Source organism: Lissotriton vulgaris, chromosome 2_1 (genome assembly GCF_964263255.1).
Source record: "Lissotriton vulgaris chromosome 2_1, aLisVul1.2, whole genome shotgun sequence".
Classification (NCBI taxonomy): domain Eukaryota; kingdom Metazoa; phylum Chordata; class Amphibia; order Caudata; family Salamandridae; genus Lissotriton; species Lissotriton vulgaris.
The window spans coordinates 1,063,313,198-1,063,334,795 of record NC_141687.1 but is presented as its reverse complement, the minus strand read 5'-3'; the positions used below and the strand labels follow the sequence as shown (position 1 = coordinate 1,063,334,795).

The following is a 21,598-nucleotide window of genomic DNA, read 5'->3' as shown; positions in this document are numbered from 1 at the left end:
CCTTCGTAAGACCTTCAAATGGATCCCCCTCGAACACCGAAAGACAGTCACTCACGCCCTGGTCACCAGCAGACTCTACTACGGCAACGCACTCTACGCCGGAATAAACAAAAACCTCATCCGCAAGCTACAGAACATCCAGAACGCCACCGCAAGACTGGTCCTCAACCTGCCAAAACACTGCCACATCTCCCAGCACCTGCGCACACTCCACTGGCTCCCCGTCGAGGCGAGAATCACCTTTAAGATGCTCACCCACGCACACAAGGCCCTCCACGGCACCGGACCAGCATACCTTAACAGCCGACTCAAATTCCACGCACCCCAAAGGACCCTACGATCAGCCCAGCTTTGCTACGCCGTGGTCCCTCGCACCAGAAAGACCAGATCGGGAGGCCGCTCCTTCTCTTTCCCCACGGCCAAAGCATGGAACTCCCTTCCGCTCCACCTCAGACAGACAACATCGCTCCCCATCTTCGCAAGAAACCTCAAAACCTGGCTCTTCGACAGACCCCCTCCTTGATGGAATGGAACCTGCACCCCCCTCCCCCCCACCCCTAGCGACTTGAGACCCTCACGGGTGAGTAGTCGCGCTTTAACTAACTCCTGATTGACTGATTGTAAGTAGCATATTCAGTTCGAGGCATGTGGACTGCTGAATTCACATCAGTGCATAGAATAAATAGCAGTTACCTCCTTAGCGGAGGTTGCCCGTGCCAGCTGCAGCAGTCTGAAAAATGGTTTTGAGAACAACCTGTCCTACAGCAGCTTGCTGTTTGGAGTGCACATCTACGCAGTAGTGTTTGGTAAATGTATGTATGGTGGTCCATGTGGCTGCTCTACATAAATCCTCTAGGGGAATGTTACCTAGGAAAACCATGGATGCCCCCAACTTGCGTGTGGAATGCGCTTTTGGGGGAACTGTTAATGTGCGTTTAGCTTTTTGATAACAGATCTGTATGCACTTAACAATCCATCTGGCTATACCGGATTTGGAAATGGGGTTGCCTTTGTGTTGTGGAGAGAAGGCAACAAACAGTTGTTTAGTCTTTCTAAAATCTTTTGTCCTGTTGATGTAATACAGGAGAGCTCTTTTAACATCTAAGGTGTGCAGTGCTCGGTCTGCCACAGAATCAGGATTTGGGGAAAAAACTGGAAGTTCTATGGTTTGATTAATGTGTAACTGCGACACCACCTTAGGCATGAATTTAGGGTTGGTACGTAGCACTACCCTATTAGCATGAATCTGTATGAAAGGCTCTTGAATAGTTAGGGCTTGAAGCTCACTAACTCTTCTTAGCGATGTGATGGCTACTAGAAAAGCCACTTTCCATGTAAGAAACTGTATCTCACAAGAGTGAAGAGGTTCAAAGGGTGGTCCCATCAGTCTGGTGAGAACTATGTTTAGATTCCAGACAGGTGAAGGAGGGTGTCTGGGAGGGATCACTCTTGAGTCCTTCCATAAAAGCCTTAATGGCAGGCACCCTGAAAAGGGAAAGATGCTGCCTGTTTTGAAGATATGCTGCCATGGTGGCCAAATGTATCCTGATGGAACTATATGCCAGATTGCATCTGTATAGATGCAACAAATAACATGATGTTTTGCGTGGACGCATCTAGCGGATTAATGTCATTATTGGAACAGTAAATGACAAATCGGTTCTATTTGGCCGCATAGCATGCCCTAGTTGTAGGTCGTCTTGTCTCCTTGATGATGTTCATACAGTCAGGGGGCAAGTTGAGGTAGCCAAACTCTATGACCTCAGGAGCCATATTGCAAGGCTCAACTGTTGTGGATCTGGGTGCTGAATGTCTCCATGGTTCTGAGTGAGGAGACTGGGCGTGAGGCGCAGCCGTTGGTGAGGCACAACTGAAAGTTCCAGGAACGTGGTGTACCAGGCCTGACTTGTGCACGTTGGAGCAACCAGGATGAGCGTCATGTTGCTGGCACATTGCTGGGCTGACTTTGCTTGGACAAGCCAGTCGTCCAGGTAAGGATAGACATGGATGTGTTGTCTCAGCCACAGTCGCTAAGCACTTGGTTAACACCCTGGGGGCAGTAGTGACCCCGAAAGGCAGGACCTTTAACTGGTAATGCTGGTTGTTGACGGTGAACCGGACATACTTCCTGTGACCTGGGTGAATGGGAATGTGGAAATATGCATCCTTCAGGTCTAGGGTTGCCAGGAAGTCCCCCTGACTGAGCAATGGTAGAACTTGCTGTAAGGTGAACATGTGAAAATGTTCTGACAAGATGTACTGGTTCAGGGGTCTGAGGTCTAGAATGGGCCGCAGGGAACCGTCCTTTTTGGGCTTAAGAAGTACAGTGAGTACACCCCTGTACCTTGCTGTTCTAAAGGCACGAGTTCTATGGCCCCTTTTTGCAGCATGCAGATTACTTCTTGCTGCAATAAGTGCATGTGCTCTGCGGACATAGGACGGTGCCTTGGGGGTATGTTGGGAGGAGTGGAGGTTAGTTCCAGACAATAGCCGTATTGGATAAGTTGTCTCACCCACCTGTCTGTGGTAATGCCTTCCCAGACTGGCAGGAACTGCTGGAGTCTTCCCCCGACCGGTGTTATGTGGTCTGGGGGCAGTGACAAGGCGTCACTGTTTATTGGTGGCAGAGGATCTGGCATTGTTATTTCCACGTCCTCTGCCCTTGGTGCTGTTCCCACAATATCCACCCCTGTTATTTTTGTTATAGGTGGTCTGCGTGCTCCCTTTGTTGTATTGGGCTTCCTGCAATGCTTGACATCTAGAGGCTCCCCTGTTATCAGACGAAAGGAACTGCCCCTGAACTGCTGTGACTGTAGAGCCCCCATGGATTTTGCTGTCTCAAGTGTCTTTTTTAATTTTTTCAAGCGTCGTGTCTACATCAGAACCAAAAAGAAAGTCAGGGTTAACTGGCTGATTGAGCAAAGTTGTTTGGATCTCTGGTTTGAAACCAGAGATGCGGAGCCAGGCATGGCTTCTCAGCATCACACTAGTGTTGATGGCCCTAGCTGCTGTGTCTGCGGCATCGAGTGCACACTTGATGGATGCATTTGAAATCAACTTTCCTTCCTGTATCAGCATTTCTGCTCCCTCCTTATAAACATCAGGCAGGTGTTGCATTAGCTGCTCTAACGTGTCGTAGTGAGCCCTATCTTATCTGGCTAATAGGGCCTGTGTATTTGAGATCCTCCAAATATTAGCCGCTTGAGCATCTACACGTTTGCCAGAAGCTTCCAAGATTTTGGATTCTTTGTCCGGAGGAGGAGCATCACCACTTGTTTGAGAGTTTGCTCTCTTGCGAGCATTAGCCACTACTAGGGAGTCCAATGGGAGCTGGCCCTTGATGTACGTAGGGTCCACAGGCGCAGGCCGGTATTTTCTTTCAATCCTTGGGTTTACAACCCTTGCCCTTGTGGTCTCCTTGAAAATGTCAGTAGCATGTTTCAGGACACCCTTTAGCATAGGCAATGTCTTTACTGATGTTTCCGAGGTGGAGAAAGTATCGAACAGAAAGTCGTCCTCCACTGGGTCAGCGTGCATTTCCACGTCATGGTTAATTGCCGCCCTTCCAATTAAAGCGTTAAACACTGCCGTGTCTTCAGTAGGCGATGTCTTGACATTACAGGACTGAGTATCAGGCGTAGTGTGTGGCTCATCAAGGTCAACAGGGTCAGTCCAGGGTTGAGGTTCCTCCTGATCTGTGTCAGCAGGATAAGTAAATTCATCCTAATTGTAACCTTGCCCCACATCCTCGTTGGTGCGTGTGGGAGAATAGACATAGTGCTGTGTATCTGACTCTACAGGTTCAAAAAGAACAGGTGAGGTGGCAGAATCCCTTTTTCTTTTGAGAGGGATTTTGTACGACTCCAATGGATGTTCTGGAGCGATTTTCTGTTTATGAATGGTGAGCCTGCCAGAATCCGAGTCGATGAAGAGCTTCGACTGATTGTCATACGTGGGTACCTGGAACACCACCTCCTCCGGAATGGACTGAGACCTGGAAAGTCCCGACACCTTCTTGGATGTTTCGGTGCTCTTTTGTGGCTCGAACGCTTTGGGTCGAGCAGTCGGGGGCAGTCCGTATTTAATTGGTGGAGGAATCACTGGAGACGAACCAACCTTTTGTGGGATTGACGTTGTCTTCGATCCGATCGGCTTCGTTGGATCACCAGCTTGCTTGCGGCCTTGCGTCGACTCGAGCTGATGGTGAGCAGCAGGTACGGCCTTGGGCTTCAACGCGATATGCTCTTTCGGGTCAGGTTTGGTCTTCGACTCGAGGGCCTTGCTCAACATTGGCTTGGAGGCCGTAAGCTTCGGTTCGACAGTCTTTTTAGCCTGTAGTCCTTTGCCAGTGTCGCCATGTTTGGACGTCGACGTTGACGGCGTCAAGAGTGACGTGCTTGACCGTAGAGACTGGCTTCGGCGGCCCGCTCTTCGGGCCGACGCCCCCTTGTGACCCCGAAGGGTCGATGACACTTTCAGACTTGACTGGAGTCGAGGAGTCCGTTGGCGTCGATCCGAGGACTGTTTTTAACAGTTTCGTTTTCGCCTCTGTTGGTTTTGGTTTCGATTTTGGTGGATCGACTGATGGCTTCTTCGAAGTATTCTTAGCCGGGCCTTGACGCGGGACTATAGAATGTGGATTAAGATCTCGGCTAAGGCCTTCCAGCGATGCCTCGACCTGAGCCTTAGAGAGCACAGTGTCAATATTAGGCCCCGCGAGAGCGGGTGGGCCTTGCTCATCGCTCGAGTCGTCATCGACGGCTCCGATGGCCTCTGCGTCGTCTCCTACCTCGGCGACGTCATCATTATGGACGTAGTCTTCATCGCGGTCCACACCGAAGTTAGAGTCTTGCTCCAACGCAGGGTCCGACTGCTGGTCATGATCCTCTACATCGACGCCTTCATCGTAATCGGCCTCGAAGATGTTCTCCGGGTCAGGCGCCGCTTTCTGAGCCGACTGTCGTGCGGCGCGACGAAGCGTCTTCTTCGACCGGAACTTGGAACAGGCCATACAGCTGGCCTTGTCGTGGTCCGGGGATAAACATTTATTGCACACTGGGTACACATGAATGTGAGGGTATTTAGAGTTGCAGACGGGGCATCTCTTGAACGGGCTCCGTTCCATCGTCGTCGTAGTTTGGGCCTTTGGTGTCGAAAAGGCAAACGGCCTTCGACGTCCTGTTCGAAGAACTGGATGAAGTACAGGCACCGAACGAGACAATACAGACGCCCCGAAGGCCTTTTGGCCTTGCGAAAAGTGTTTTATACCGATTCCGAACTTGAGTCAAGAAAGTACATCCGAACCCAATGGCGGGAAAAAAAAAAACTCTGAAGATGGAGAGGATGCCCATGCGCACTGTAGTGCAGGGGAGGAGCCACCTATCTCGTGATACTTCGAAGACTCTTCCAGGACAACAATGTGCAATCATCCGGAACCAACACTAGGCGGCGATCTATGCACAGATATGAATTCAGCCGCCCACATGCCTCGAACAGACCAATTTCCCTATTAAATGCTGATGAAAGAATTATTCTAAAAATTTTGCGTGGAGACTGGCAGAAGTGATAACACCTTTGGTCTCGATCCGACAACACAGCTTTATCCCCAAGAGGGGGACTACAAATCCTGTTAATAGGGTGATTACTCTGTTGGATATTGTAAATGCTACAGGGGAAGGCTTAAGCTTTATATTATTAGATGCCGAAAAGGCTTTTGATTGTGTAACATGGGGATTTCTGTGGGCAGTGCTATGCCGTTGTGGGTTTAAACAAAGATTTGTCACATCATTTCAAATGTTATATCGTCAACCTGCTGCTAGAATTTGTACAATGGGTCTAGAATCTACCCCTGTACATATTACACGGGGGACGAGGCAGGGATGTCCCTGTTCCCCTCTATTGTTTTCTTTATATATAGATCCGTTTTTAAAAATGTTAGAATGCCGCTCTAGGATTGAACCGGATCTGGAGGCAAGAACAATATTGCGTCTTTGCGTACACAGATGATGTGGTCGTAGTAGCAATGAATCCGGCTACTGCTATGCCAGAAATAGAATTACTTGCAGCACAATTTGGGGGGTATCAGGCTATAAACTGAACGCTTCTAAAACACAAATTGTATGTGTTAATATAAAGGAATTTGAAGACCAAAGGGTCGTGAATGAGGTAGAATATTTGGGAATTACGTTACGGGCTTGTTTGGGGGCATTGGTTTCGGTCAACTGGACACGTCTGGTGAATGCTGTGCCTAAGCAATTGGATCGATGTGAGTGTTTACATTTGTCCATGGTTGGCCGTCGTAATGTTCTTATTTCTATATTTTTTGCGCTCCGTGCCATTGGAAATTACTTGTGCTAATCTAGCATTATTACAATCTATCTGTGCTAGATTTTTATGGGCTATGGGGAAATCAAGGAGGGCAATGCAATATACGATTTTGCCTCGATTGCAAGGGGGATGGGCCGTTCCGGACTTTACCCTGTACTAGTACGTGTGTATATTACAACATATGAATATACTATTAACTAGGGCAGAACCGATTTGTATTGCCGAAGCTCCTTCTATCTAATGTTGCTGGGTAGTGATGCTAAAATCGATTGTTCATTAATCTCGATATGAGTTATTGTAAAATAACTAGATTTAAGGTTCTTAATGCTGCTTATAAGGTATGGAAGGCTATTAAAAAGAAGTACATGATAGCAAAGATATCGAGGTATACTCCATTAGCTGCTACCACTCTTCTTCCATCGATATTTTGGGATCAAGTGGCTGATAGCTGGCGTTCAAAAGGGGTTCATTATATAGGAGATTTATTTATTAACGAGATGTAATGCTTTTTGATATGTTAAAGGAGAAATACCACCTAGCTTGTTCTGATTTTTTTAAATACTTGCAAATTCGGGATTATTTGTTTAAAGCCGATGGAAAATTGTAGCTAACCCCCTCATTGAGGCTGTGAGGAAACGTGCACGGATAGGTACACTACACATTACTAGTGGATACTCTGGGAAATTATTTAGAAGTTCAAAATTTAAAATGGAATAATAGGCTAGGGTGCCTCGGCACTCGGGTTGAAACTTCAATTGAACTGGCTGAGAGATTGTTTATGTCAGCTAATCTCAGTGCACAGCACTATAAGACAGTTTTTAATCTATACTATACTCCAGCTAAAATTTCTAAATGGGCGGGTTCTAATGATGGAAAGTGCTTTCGATGTGGGGGTGGTGATGCGGATTTGGTACATGTTTTTTTATTCTTGTGGGCGTTTAAGAATTTTTTTTGATCAAATAGAGAAGATTTTAGTGGAGATCTTGGGTGGGTCTATACAACTTTCAGTAGGATATGTATTGCTGGGGGTTGATGAGGTATTGGGTGAGGATCAACTGCTCCATAAATCTCGATATTTGATATTCTTAGCTACAGCAGTGGCTCGGCTGTGTATTGCCTCAATGTGGTTGCAAAAGGATGCTCCTTCCTTTGAAATGTGGAGAGCTACATTTCTAGCAATGTTTAACACAGAATTCAGTTTATATGCTTTGAAAGGTAGACGGAAAAAAAATTGGGCTGGGAGATCTGGGGCCCAGTGGCTGTTTATATGAATGAATAAGCCTCCTGTGTAGATACTTTTTTTTTTCCTTTTTGTTTTTCCCTGTAGGTTTGTTACAATTATATGTATAGATCTAACTTCATGGAAATATGGTTTATGTATTGTACTTAAATCTTTTTTCTCTGTTGTTTACTCTGGGGCCTACGCAGGATACCCTCCCAATGCGCTGCCGACAGAGGGGACAGGGGCGGACGGCCCAATGCTACGAGGGAGCCTCATCTGACCACAACCTTGGGGGCAACTTGACCACACCCGTGCAACCACACTAGGGTTACCAGGAACGACCCCGAATGGTGAGGAAGGGCTCAGAAGGGTTGGCGATGCCTATCTGGCGACCAGAGCAACTCAGTTTGCTGGGACTGAAACTGTGGGACCCCCTGTAGTTCAGCCTGAGCTGCTTGGGCCCCACGCAGGGTCTGGAACGCGCCCAGAGGAGCTGACCATTGCGGGCCCTTGCGCGCACAGACGGGTGACTGCTACGGCTGGTGCGGCGTGTGGGGACTCTTGGGGGCATAGACCTTAACCCCGCCGTATGCCTTTTGATTGAACACCCATCCCCTGAGGGTTCCCCCCCCCCCCCGAGAGGGCCGCCGGATGGGACTTCCCAGAGCTCGAGTGAGCAGCGCCATGGCTAATGCGGGGCGCCGGGGCATGCGCACTATCACGGACATGCTGACCAAAGGCACCCCTAAGAGCGAGAAGGGCCCTCCATCCTCGGCAGGGGCAAAGGAACCCACTGGGCAAGACGACAGCGGGCCCCTATCATTAAGGCGTTCCTGGAGACCCTGTTCAACTCCCTGCGTGAGGACTTCCTAACGCTCAAGCAAGATATGGCCGGGGAGTACCGCGAGCTCCGACGTGATGTGGATGGCATAGGAGAACGGGTGGCGACGTTGGAGGATGCGGAGCATACCAGGGGCGAGGAGGTGGAATATTTGCAGCAGGAAGTCCTCCGGGAGCAACAAGTAGACCTTCAAGCCCATACGGACCGCTCCCAAAGGAACAACCTACGAATCCGGGGAGTGCCACCCAAAGCAGTAGGGGGCTGCATGGCCAGCTTCCTAGAGGGTCTGTTCCTGGAGACTCTGGGGGAGTCTGAGGACTTTGAAATCCGCATCGACAGGGTGCATAGAGTGGGCTTGGCGCGTCGGGCGCCTGCCCCCCCCCAAGACATCCTGGCCTTCCTAAGAAGAAGAACTGGGTCAGGCGTGCACCCTCCTAGGTAACAATAGTTGGAATAAGTGATCCAATAGTCACCATAAAACACCATATTATTTAGTCTAGGTTTGTAGAAAAGTTACAGTGAATAATACAAGACAGGAAAAATCAGTCAATGTCCTTAAAGTTTGAGAATCTTCATTTCATTTTATTCTTCAATACATCACAATGAAAACAGCCGACACGTGTTTCGTAAGTACTATACAAGTACCATAACTTTCTCAAGGCTGACAATTTTTTTTTCTGATGTGAGGAGAAGCTGAAGAAAGGTGAAGTACCGCCTCATTCCAGTGTAGCTATGACGTATAATCTTAAAGAGTTCACAAAATTAGGTCCATGGTTGCACCGTAAGTGGTAACGTCTTATAAGTTGTATTTGTTAAATAACTGTCCACAAGGTCCAGACAATTTCTATTAGCGTGTAGAGAACATCCACTAGTATCAGTGTGACAAAATAGGTAAAATGTTCAAGTTGAATAGTCGGAGCTCCACACAGGTTCTAGATATATATATTATCAATACCAGGAAACTAACGTCAGAGAGAAAGGGTCCGGCAAAGTACGTGTAAGGCCTTCCTGCCTGACTTTCCATTGAAAGAACGCATACTGAGAGAAGCGCGCCAGAAACAGCCTTTGCAATACCATGGATATCAGGTAGCGCTGTACCAGGACCTTTCGGCCATCACTTTGCACAAGAGAGACATTCAGGGTAGTTACAACATTCCTGCGTGACAAAGGTGTCCTGTACTACTGGGGTCAGCCTTTTCGGTTGATCTTTGAATGGAACAGAGGTTTGCAACAACTCAGATCTCTACGAGATACGTGTGCCTTGCTTGGCATTGCACTTGATGAGGATTCGGTACCACAGGAAGATGCCTCCCGATCTTCGCAAGAGAAGTTCCCCCCCCCCCTCCCCACCCCCCCGAGATGGATGGAAACATGTGGGTCCTAGAACTTCTCCTAAAGCTCATCTTAAGTCAGACCCAGCAACAACGGCCAAGGAACAAGCATTTGCTGTCCTGGAGGTGTCCAAGGACGCTACGAAGCTGAACTGCCGCAGCAGTAAGGGGGGTTCTTCACAGCACTGGATCCACGCGGGTCCGATGGGGAGACTAGCGGGGGGCCACTAGGGTTGTCACTGCCGCTTCCTCCTCAACGTAACTCTACCACAGGCCTGAACTGAGTATGAATAGGCCTGAGACTATGACTTCTACTTGGGGGTTCCTGGTTGGGGTCCGGGAGGGGGGAGGTGGGATCCGAGAAGAGGGGGGAAGAACTCTGGGGGTTGGCCCGGTTAGGGTGGCTCGGGGGCTGGTCAGAAGTTTGGAGGGCGGGACAGGGGTGGGAACCAGTGTGTCGGGGGCTACTAGCAGGTTGTCACGGTCACGGCTATAATGCGCGACACAACGGGTTGTCGCTAGGCTTCTTTAGCAATCTATGCCCATTGCCTTCGCGATGACAGACGCCACCTTAAAGATTCTGACCCCAAATGTGAAAGGCCTGAACAACCCCATAAAACGGAGGGCGGTGCTCTCCTATTTGGAGAACTCGGGGGCTGAGATTTGTTTACTCCAGGAAACTCACCTACTCTTGAAAGACTGGCATGAGGATGCGGTCCCGCGCATTCCCCTACCAATTCTTTTCTCCGACACCGGAGAAAAAAGCAGGGGTTGCGATTTTAGTGTCCAACCGCTTCCGGGGGCAGATCAAAGACAAGGTGGGAGAGATCAAGGGTAGATTGCTAGCCCTCAGCATACTGATAGGGGCCAACAGTTAACGGTGAGGTCTTTGTATACACCAAACACGGGACAAGAGACATTTTTACAGAACGCACTTTCAGAAGCGCTGCGCTCCTCCGATCCTCTCCTGCTCCTGGGGGAAGACCTTATTTTAGTGATGGACACTAGCACCGACAGGTCTGGGCACAGATATGGAAGAGCTGGAGCTATTTCCGGGGCAGGCAAGGCATGGCTACAGTAAAGGGGGCTAGTGGACTTATTGAGGGCTAAACATCCGGGAACATCACAATATACCTTCTATTCTGATGTCCACCACAACTATGCTAGATTGGACCACTTTATCGGCTCCTCGGAACTGGAGACCCGGTTGGTCGATGTATGCATCACCCTGGCGGCTCTTTCAGATAACGTCGCAGTAGAACTCACACTCACAGTCCCTAGGGTTCGAAGACCCCCGGGCGGGTGGAGACTAAGAGAGCCCCTCCTGCAACGCGCAGATGTGGCCCAGCAACTCCGCAAGTGTATCACTGACTATTTGACCATTAATGACATTCCAGAGACACCAGTGTCGGCATTGTGGGGTGCCCTGAAGTCGGTGGTGCACGGTGAACTCATTGCGATAGCAGCAGCGGAGTCCAGGGACCGCAAAGTCAAACACGAGGCCCTGACTGCCCAGGTTTCAGAGTTGGAGAGGGTTCACAGTCGAACTGGGGCTCCCAGGGTCTGAAAACAACTAAAGGCGGCCAGGGCTCAATTAGCAGCACTAGATAAGGATAGAGCCGAACACGCTGCCCTTCGCCTCCGCCACACTTATTATGTGGTGAGGAACAAGAAGGGTCACGTCCTTGCCAGTGCACTGAAAGCGAAGGTCCAGCGCTCGAAGATTCAGGCCATACGGGACGAGAATGGCGACGAAATCCGGGAGGAGGCGCAGATTGCGGAAGTTTTTCAGGATTATTACTCTTCATTACATCGAGCCGATCCGGTCTCGGGCGAAGCTGCTGACGTCTATCTGGAGGGTACAGCCACCACGGCGCTATCCCCGGCGAGAGCGGACGCCCTGGATGCCCCCATCCGACTTGACGAGGTGGTGGCGGCCATTTCGCGCCTCCGACCTCTAAAATAACCTGGCCCGGACGGCTATTCTGCTGGATACTATAAAACATTCTGCCCGCTACTCGCCCCTGTCCTCACCAGGCTCTTTAATTCCTTTCAAGGCCCAGGCTCCATTCCATCAGAAATGCTGGAGGCCGAAGTCGTGGTATTGCTCAAACCGGGCAAGGACGCTACACAATGCTCGGCGTTTCGACCCATTTCTTTACTTAACTTAGATTTGAAGCTGTTCACTGGTGTGTTAGCTGCACGCCTCGGGTCGTGCTTGCCTGGGATTATTGAGACAGACCAATCGGGCTTTGCAGCGACAATACCATACGGATTCTCCATCTAGTTGACAAGGCCCACTTCCAGCAGTCAGACTCGGTTTTATTAGCTACAGACGATGAAAAAGCGTTTGACCGGGTCGATTGGAACTTCCTGCAGAAGGCCCTGGCACATTTCAATGTGGGCGACTGCTTCCAGGCTTGGATCCCGAGCTACTATCGCCGCCCCCGAGCGCGGGTTCGCCTGGGTGGTTTGCACTCTAGCCCCGTTGAAATCCAGCGAGGCCTGAGACAGGGGTGCCCCCTGTCCCTTTTTTTGTTCGCGCTCTATATAGAACCGCTAGCGCAAAAGGTGCACGATAACCCAGACTTACCGGGCATCATATTCGGTGGGGAACCGCATACTATAGGTTTATATGCCAATGATATTATAGTTGCTCTCGATAAGCCAAAGAGCTCGGTACCCGCGTTTTTAGCAGAAGTGGAGTCCTTCGGAGAGGTGTCCGGACTCCAGATGAATAGGGAGAAATCCCTGATTCTACCACTGGGCAGGAATTACCAATTACCTCCTGGAACGCCTGAATATGGGGGAGGCTTACAAAACCAATCAAAGCTTCCGTACCTGGGTATTACCCTTACCCCATCCACAGAGAAAACAGTTGCCCTCAACTACACTGACCTCACGTCCCAAATCCGTAAAGATCTGGCGCGTTGATCCAAACAACCGCTCTCCTGGTTAGGGCGGATCGCAGCGGTCAAAATGTCAGCCCTAACCAAGTTCCTATATATTTCTCAAACTATTCCAGTGACTCCGCCACCCGGAACCATCACAAACCTACAGGCTGCCTTCCAACAGTTTATCTGGGGGGGGAGACCGCGCCTACATAAGCAACTAGCATACTGAGGGATGGATGAGGGAGGCTTGGGGATTCCCAATCTCCAACCATACTTTCAGATTTGGTTGAGTGGCACCGCCCAGAATCGGAGAAGAGGTGGCTATTTCAAGATCCGGCTATGGCCCAGACATCATTATGGAAGATACCATTCCTCTGCCGAACTTACCGGCCGTGATACATCCAGAACTCGCCTATCACTCGCACTACTCTGCGAGTATGGGATGCAGTTGCTGTTAAAAGGGGCCATACAACTTTCCCTTCCCCACTCACTCCTCTCTTTGATAATCCTGAGTTCCCGCCGGGCACTGACCCTCATGCCTATCCGCAATGGCGCGGGTCTAGCTGCAGGTCAGCCGCACATCTCTTTGATTCGCAAGGCTTTCTTCCCCTTGCATAACTGTCCCAGGGATACGACATCGCCTCGCCCCAACTTTTTCAATACTTTCAGTTTAGGCACTGGCTCACGCAACCCGAACATACCCCATTAGTTGGCATATATAGGACTGACTTTGAAAAGTGACTGGTGACAAAAGAATCGGATAACAGAACTATTCAAGATGCTCACCATGCCCCCCCCCCCCCCCCCCCCCCGAGAAGCAAAACGCAGCGGGGCAAAGACGCTGAGAGACGGAACTGGGGCGGACATTGTCATGTCGAGAGTGCCGTTCGAACTATTACAGGGCCAATTACACGGCACGCAATGAGGCTGGCAGAGAAACGGCAATGAAACTGGCCACATATTGGTACCTCACCCTGGTGCGGCTTAATAGAGGCAATCCGACCTGTAGCGCATCCTGCTGGAGGGGCTGTGGGGAACAGGGAACTCTGACTTACTTACTTTGGGATTACATGGCAGTTAGGGATTATTGGACAGCGGTGCTAGACGACAGACAGCACATTTGACACTGAGATCCCAAGGTTTCGGCCTACACCCTACTTGGCCTTCCGAATGCACTCACCTTTCCCTTAAAATCCATCCACGGGCGCCAGATGGACAATGTCATGCAAGCTGCGTCCCAACACATTTATCACTTTGGGGGACAAACACTAAACCTACCCACACGGTCTGGTTCACGCTGGGAATGGAGCGCATCCAAGCTACACTCACCCAATCAACAGCAACATTCCACAAAATCTGCCTACTGCTGCTTACCCTGCTTTCTAAAGAATTCAAAGAAATCACATGCCCTAGGTATCTTTCTGTACTTCGCTTGACAGAGGTCACGACTGATCCCCCTAGGTCTAATGAAGACACACACAGAGAGAGGTGAATGCCACGATCGATATTCCGAGAGTCGGCACACTGGTTGGGGTGTGGGGGTGGCTTGTTTGGTTTCTCTTTTTATGGTTGTTTTCACTCCACTGGTTATATGCAGGCTGTTTATTTCACTCCACTGGTTATATGCAGGCTGTTTATATCTGAATGCCACGATCGATATTCCGAGAGTCCGGCACACTGGTTGGGGTGTGGGGGTGTGGTGGTGGCAGGGGGGGGGGGGGGGGGGGGGGGGGTATGGGCGGGGGCTTGTTTGGTTTCTCTTTTTATGGTTGTTTTCACTCCACTGGTTATATGCAGGCTGTTTATTTCTGAATGTCCCGCCGGGGCCCACAGGTTCCGATCGCGATATACTCAACTGGAGGGACATGATTGCCCAGATTACATGTTGCTCCTTCCCGGGGCCTTCATATTGCATTGTATTGCCTGTACTTTCTATTGAAACCAATAAAACAAATTTAAACATAAATAACCAAACTCTATGACTTCAGGAGCCAAATCGCTAGGTTTAGTTCTTTGGGATTTGGAGGTCTTATTTCTCCACTTTTAATGTTAAAAGTAAAGCGCGGTTGCCGCAATTAAAGCAAAAGTAAAGAAATAGAAGGTTTTTTTCTATTTCTTTACTTTTGCTATAAACGACGGCACCCGCGCTTTACTTTTAATGTTACAAGTAAAGCTCCGGTGCCGCGATTATAGCAAAAGTTAAGAAATAGAAAAATATCTATTTATTTTCTTTAGCTATAATCGCGGCACACGCCTTTACGGTGTGAAAGTGAAAGAAAACATGGAGCGCGTGCTTGTGCGCATGACCGCAAGCTGGTGTCCACTTTTTAAAGTATAAAGTATTTTTCCTGAAAAACGTACTTACTTTTTTGCAAACATCTTGGTCTTAAAATAGATCTTGAAAGAAGCGTATTTTTTTTTAATTGGTATGGATCTCCTTTTTGAGTCGTGTGACATTTATTAGTCACTGTGGGCATAATGTATGCTTACACTCCTCTGTGTTAGGCCTAAGGCTGCTCGCACACACTACCACAAATAGAGCACTTTGGGTTTACACTGAGCCCTGTACATTTCTAGGCAAATCTCTGGTCTCTGTGCACGATATAACCACATAGTGGTATACCATATACAGAGCCATTTTCCTACATCAGGAATATGGCTCTAACACATGTAGACAACAGATTGTCTACATGTGTTTAAATGTTATTTCAGTGTATGTTTACGCTGCTATGACAACGGTGTTTGAGGGTTCGCAGAAAATTGGACTAATTTAAGCTTATGACTTTATGAAAGATCCAGAGCTGGAGAATATTTTTTCTACAGCTGTATAGGAGAGGTTTGCTTATCAATCACAACACAAAGAGGTGTCTATTGTGATCAGATATGGTCCCTGTACCCAATGCACATGAGCACCTTCTGCAGATGCCATTTTAATATTAATTGTTTTGTTTTCACCTGATTGCTGCTGGGATAGCAATGGAGTAGCAGGGTTGTCAAAGGGAGCAAGCTTATCAATTCGAAGCAAAAGGAACAACCATTAAAATACTAATATTGTATACCTGTGTCCTGGCTCATTCCAATCTTTGTCTGTCTGATACCAGGCATGCAATGCAACAGAAGTAGCTTTTATCCTATTTATAGGTGGCACTGGTACATGGAGCTTGAGAATTGGAGAGAGCCACAGAGTTACCTGTGTTACAGGTAAGTAGCTTTTCTGTTGGGTGTATCATACCATAAGGCCCCATCTGATTCCAAGAAATACAAAGTGTGCAAAAATCCATTGAAAAAAGTGCTTCAAGATTCAAAAAGATCAGAGTGAAGTCAATCTTAAGGTACCTTGAAGTCCACTCTGATTCGGTGGACCCCATCTGTCAGCGGCTTCTGTTTGGAGCTATTTCCGTTGGAAAGAGTGTTGAATAGGCCGAGCATACTGTTTTCTGGCTTGTTAGCTGGAAGTGTTTTTTCCTGAAGAATTAAAACAAAAACTATTTAGTGTACAGCATTAACCTGATGCATACTTCTAGGGCTAACTAAAGGATCAAAGAGGTATAAATGTACATACAAAGATGACTCGATCTATTTTAATACATCAAATCCTATCACCTGCTCTTCTTGTGTGCAATGTGCAGACCACGCTTTGTAAATTATACAATTTGCCCACCAGACTATAAATTGGAGCTTGTAATGTAAGAAGAAACATAATTGTCATAAGTATGTATAATTTTTTATAGATGAAAAATTTAAATAGCTTTATACTTTTTCGGAATGCCATCTCAAAGAAGTGGAAAATGTTATGAACGTGTTATATGCCTTAATACAGCATCAAATAAATTAAGAGACTGTACCTGTATATATAATTTAGTTTATTAAATAGGCACAGTTAATTAAAACTATTGCAACAAAATGTCATTGTAGCACTGTTACCACATTAAAAGCAAAGCGAAGAAAACCATCAAATTTCAATTCATACACATTACTGACGAGGCAGTCTAGTAGTTAATGTTGTAATCACGTGACAAGCTTCTAAAACCAAGGATAAAATTATTTGGTGCAGAGACGCTAGGGCAAAGTGCAAAAATAGTCTGTGATAAGTTTTGGGGGAGGAAGAGCCAGTGCTGGAGGGATCCTTCTGTGTGTAAAGGAAATGAAGTAAATGAGACACAAATAAGAATGTAAGTATGCAGGTGATTGGCTGTATAAAAAGTGGGAGGCAAGAAATAGATATATTTTAGGAAAACAGTGAAAGATGGGTAGGTGGGATTGAATTATTTTCCACTGAGATTAAGAACACAAGTTATTTTGTTGCAAAGTCATGGAAATGCAAGAAATTGTTTACGTACCATGTAAAAAAAGTAAATACATACATTTTTAAGGTGATCAGAACTTGTGTACTGGCGATATTTTTCTACAATAATCATGGTAAACAAATTATGTATAGATCGTCATTTGTTTACACTAACTGGTAAACCCCCCCGACCCCCCCCCCCACCCCCCACCCCCCACCGTTCTGTTCATTTTGGGATCTTTTTCTGCCCAGAACTTTTTTTTACCTAGGAAACAACAATCTGTTGATTGAACTTATAAACAGTAATAATACTTGTCCAGGTTTCAGCACTACACACAAACCACTAAAACATAAGAATGATGGCTTTTTGTGCTGCTCTCAGAACCATGAATGTGAGAAATATACACACACACGCACAATATGGAAATGTTATCTACTTGCATTTCTAGTTACTCAGCATAAGATTTTATGGCTGGTTAATTGCTCTGTCCTGTGCCCATTCCCAGCATCTTAGAAAGCAGCACAAGAAAACCTCTCCCAAAACTGAAATTGTAATTGTTCGTACCGACATATTTGGAACCACAGAAGAACAGGAAAAATCTGACTACATCACATGCTGTGGATGCAAAAGTGCAGGAATGCACCGTAAGTAGGAGGCCAAGTAAGCACTAATTTAACAACTCCCACTTTGTCAGATCACCAATGTTTATTCAAACTCGCCTTACTAAATCACTCTTGAAGGCAGGAGCATGAAAGTGGTTGATTTTGTGATGATAATAACTGTTTTTACAAGGACATGGAAAAACTTATTTGCAGGATTACAATTTAAAGGAGTGAGGTTATGCCGGGGATATAAATGATTCTAAATGTGAAAAATACCTTAATGGACAACAGCGGATTGGTACCTCTGAGGTGAAGAACAATTCAGAGTTCCATCCCATGCTGCAGCTGTTGGTTTTTATTCTACAGAAACATATGGTAGCTATTACATCCATCTCAATGCTTTCTAAAGACCATTTTTTAACCTTCCAGGGAGGCTTCAAATATGATAAGAGACCATTCATCAGAGCATTCCCATTTGATGTTAAGGAGAATGCAGTCAAAGTCATATATGCTAACTAAACCCAAGGCAATAAGGTACTCACCCTCAAGATTGATTTTTAAGAACTGTGTCAAAGCAGACTACTAGGCTTACTAATTGGCAAGGTACATACTGGTGAGAGTTGCGCCTTGGATGACAGCAATGATAAGCGAGACAAAGCACTATCAATGCCAGGCAACAGAGATTGCAACTCTACTTGATCCCTCCAAGGATGAATGCGACAGAAGAAGAAATAAATTACTTAACTACAAATCACCTGTGCTAATTCACACGCATTTATCATTACTAATCGTTGAGTTGGAACTCCTACATTACTTTTTAGTTAGCAAAATAGTGCTAGACAAAGTCTGAAATGTCTTAAATCTGTCACTTTAGAAGCACAATCACTTCAATTAAAGACCAACTTCAACAAATTAGGTCCGAGCATAGCGATTACAACTTTCCCTAGAGACCGCCATGCTGATTTCTTAGCAGATGTTTGAGTATTTTCACTGTTAGAAGAGAGTATGTTTACAGGGTATGGTTAAAGGGTGGGCTGCTCGAAATTTATGAAAGATACCAACCTTGAAGAACTGGAGTAACAGGTTACATACCTTTACATTATGACTGGAACATAGAATGAGAAGTTTATAAGGAGGGAGGTATAATGCAAGAGGGGTTTGGACTATGGGTGATTTTGTGTCGCAGTTGCTGATTAAGATAGGAGCAGGTGTGTGCTGTAATCATCTTGCTGAAGAATAAACCTTTTTTCCATTTATATATGCAAGGCATTTTAGAGGTGACAAGTGCCAGTAACACCTGAGTACTAGGTTCCCTCTGAACTAGTGTAAAAATCATATGTGACTGCAAGAGCTGCAAACTGAAATACACTGCTTCAGAAGGACATACTGTGTTAAACACCCTTTAAGGACCCAGTCGGCAGCTACCAGATGAAAATTACTATGGGCACGAGATGAATGCACCAGTATGTGAGGACAGCACTGTGGAGATGTTCATATCCGCACTGCATCCCTCTCGGCTACGTCGCACTAGCAGAGAATGAGGACGCACACTGGAGTGATGCGAGAAGAGTATGTGTCACATGATTTACTGGTTGATCAAATGTCCTTGTTTCTTTCAGAGTTGCAATGACTAGAACAAGGAAGGCAACAACTTGGGAGAGGCAGATTGTTATGGTATTATAAATTCTATTCTAATGCACTGATCATAGTAAACAAAGCAAAAATTAAATGGTTCCGCAGGAACTACAAAATAAGATACAGCACTGAATTTGGAGATAAAAGGTAGCCACACTTCAGAATAGCGCACAAAACTTGATATGTCTACAGATATTCTAGAGATATAAGCAGCCACCTATGCAAACTGTTAGCGGGCAGAAATAAACAGCACTCTGAGGGCTTTTACCATACTATCATTACTTGGATCCTTCAGACAAAGGTGTCCATTTTTATTGTTTTAGATTATTTAAACCTACACTAATTTGGTTTAACAGTTAAATATATTGGAAGAAAGCCTTATAGTGATTGCATACCTTATAATGGAATCGGTAATATCTTTTCTCTTTGACCCAGTCCCCCAGGAGAACTAAGCATATGTTTGGAGGACTTATGTGCAGATTTTATAACTAACTTAGAGGTTACTAGAGGACCGGTGTGTCTGCCAGAATGAAGTTAGAATCAATCTTCAGAAGGGGACTTCCAGAATAAAGTTAGAATCAATCTTCTGAAGGGGACTTCGAGCTGCGGATTCCTCACCTCGGCAATAGATATCCAAGTTGGTGTGTCTGTGGAAAGGCTCAGACAAAAAATCCTGCAGAACTAAAAAGGCAAAATGCCCTTAAGCCCAGACCCGAACATCCAAGCATTTTGTGATTAATGAACGTGTGAGCTGATGCCAATGATGTAGCCCGGTTGATGTCCAAGATCGGCACTCCACCCACCTGTGCAGTAGTGACAGACAGCCTTGTCTCTGGCGGAACAAGCCTGCAGGCCTTCCAGAGGCTATTACTTGATTGAACATTTTTATACAAAGGACACTCTTTTAGGAGACTATTCCTTCTGCACTGCTCTATTCTTTTATGTACTGGAAAAATCCAACAAAGAGCTGATCGTGTATCCGATGGCCAGCGGTGAGATCAATATAAAAGCTTTGAGCTCTTTTTGGTGGTAAGTGATGGGAGTCCTTCTTCCTCCTTGGCTGGATAAGGAGGGACAAAGAACACCACCAGAGTGATAGACTACCCAATCTGAAATGATGTTATAACTTTCAGGAGGAGAGCCTCATTAGCCCATAAGCTTATCCAGAAAGAAAGTGGTGTACAGTGGCTGGACAGTGTGCTTTGAGCTCACTCGCGCGATGAGCCGAAGTGATCTCTTTGAGGTATATGGTCTTCAGGGTTAGTTACCTATGCACTAGCTCAAATGGAGTGCACACATGTGAGAACACAAATCCGGTCCCATTAGGGCATCACAAAAGGTTTCAGCAGAAATGTGTGTCAGTCACAACAGGTGATTTAAACAGAGATGGCTAATAGGGTAACCATTTAAAAGCAGATAAAGCTGACAACCCTTAAATGTGTTCTCAAATCAATTAGGGGGAGGAAGGATCACTTGTCCTGCTAACCTGGATTTACAGGTAAGTGGGATGTCCCTTGGTAAAAACCCTCATACACGTGAGTTGGTGTTGTCTGGTAGCGGTATATCTTGGTTCTCCGCTGTTATTACTCTCGTGTCTGCATAATCACTGGGTTAGTAGGTATGCAGCCTCCACCCGGAGGAAGAAACCCAAGGTAAAAGCAGTAGTGTCCAGTGAAAAAGTGATAGTGGTGACTTAAAAGTAACTCGGACAGCCAGTTCGCTATGTTTATTTATCTGCATTCGAGTTAGTGGTGAAGTTATTTCAGGAAGAGCGTGGCAAGACTTACTAGGATTCTCACGTTTCTCATCTTTGTGGTTTAAAAGGTCGACATGTTTCAGCCCTGTCCCCTCTCAAGGTCAGTGGGCTTTCTTCAGGACCATGTGGTGGGTGATTAAAGGAGCGTATTAGTCCTTTAGTTTCTTTAAGGTCAAATTGTGCCTGCAAATACAAACGTAGTGGGTAACTAATGGTGGAGAGAGAGGGAGTAGTATATACATATTTATACATAGGAGTCCAACTTTTGGACTTTACTTAGGTTAACAATACTCTTTAGATCACTACCTTAACAGTAGAAACCACATACTCAAATGGATGGCTAAAACTATGATTTTGGAATTCATCTGCTTATTAGGTCTTATTTGTGTCTCAGTCTTTCGAATAGATTAGATCAGAGGACTCCGATTAGGTGTAGTTCCTTGTGTTAAGGAGTTCCCTGTTTGAATATTGTGGCATCTCTGAACTGCTAAGTGTTAGTAAAAAAGCCTCATACATAGTAAGTTTGTACGAGGTATCTCCATACTGCGGTACCTTCCTCTATTCTGTTAATATATGGTTGGTCTTGCCCGGGGTAGTGATTGTAACCCTTACTAGAGCATTTTCAAAACATGGCTGTGCCCCGGGGTGGGAGGGTCTCTCTAACAAACAATTACATGCATGTGCTTAATCAGTCTTCGTTAGGA

At 46.5% G+C, this 21,598-nt stretch overlaps 1 protein-coding gene across 2 annotated transcripts in view; it reads right to left on the bottom strand.

The window, feature by feature from the left end:
- The window catches only part of KMT2A (lysine methyltransferase 2A), a 1,431,261-nt gene that overhangs the window by 949,528 nt on the left and 460,135 nt on the right, over positions 1-21,598 (bottom strand). For both annotated transcript variants that reach the window (XM_086956712.1, XM_086956713.1), the window contains exon 9: positions 15,952-16,080. In XM_086956712.1, coding sequence (XP_086812838.1) covers positions 15,952-16,080 — 129 coding nt within the window. The remainder of the gene's footprint in view (positions 1-15,951; positions 16,081-21,598) is intronic.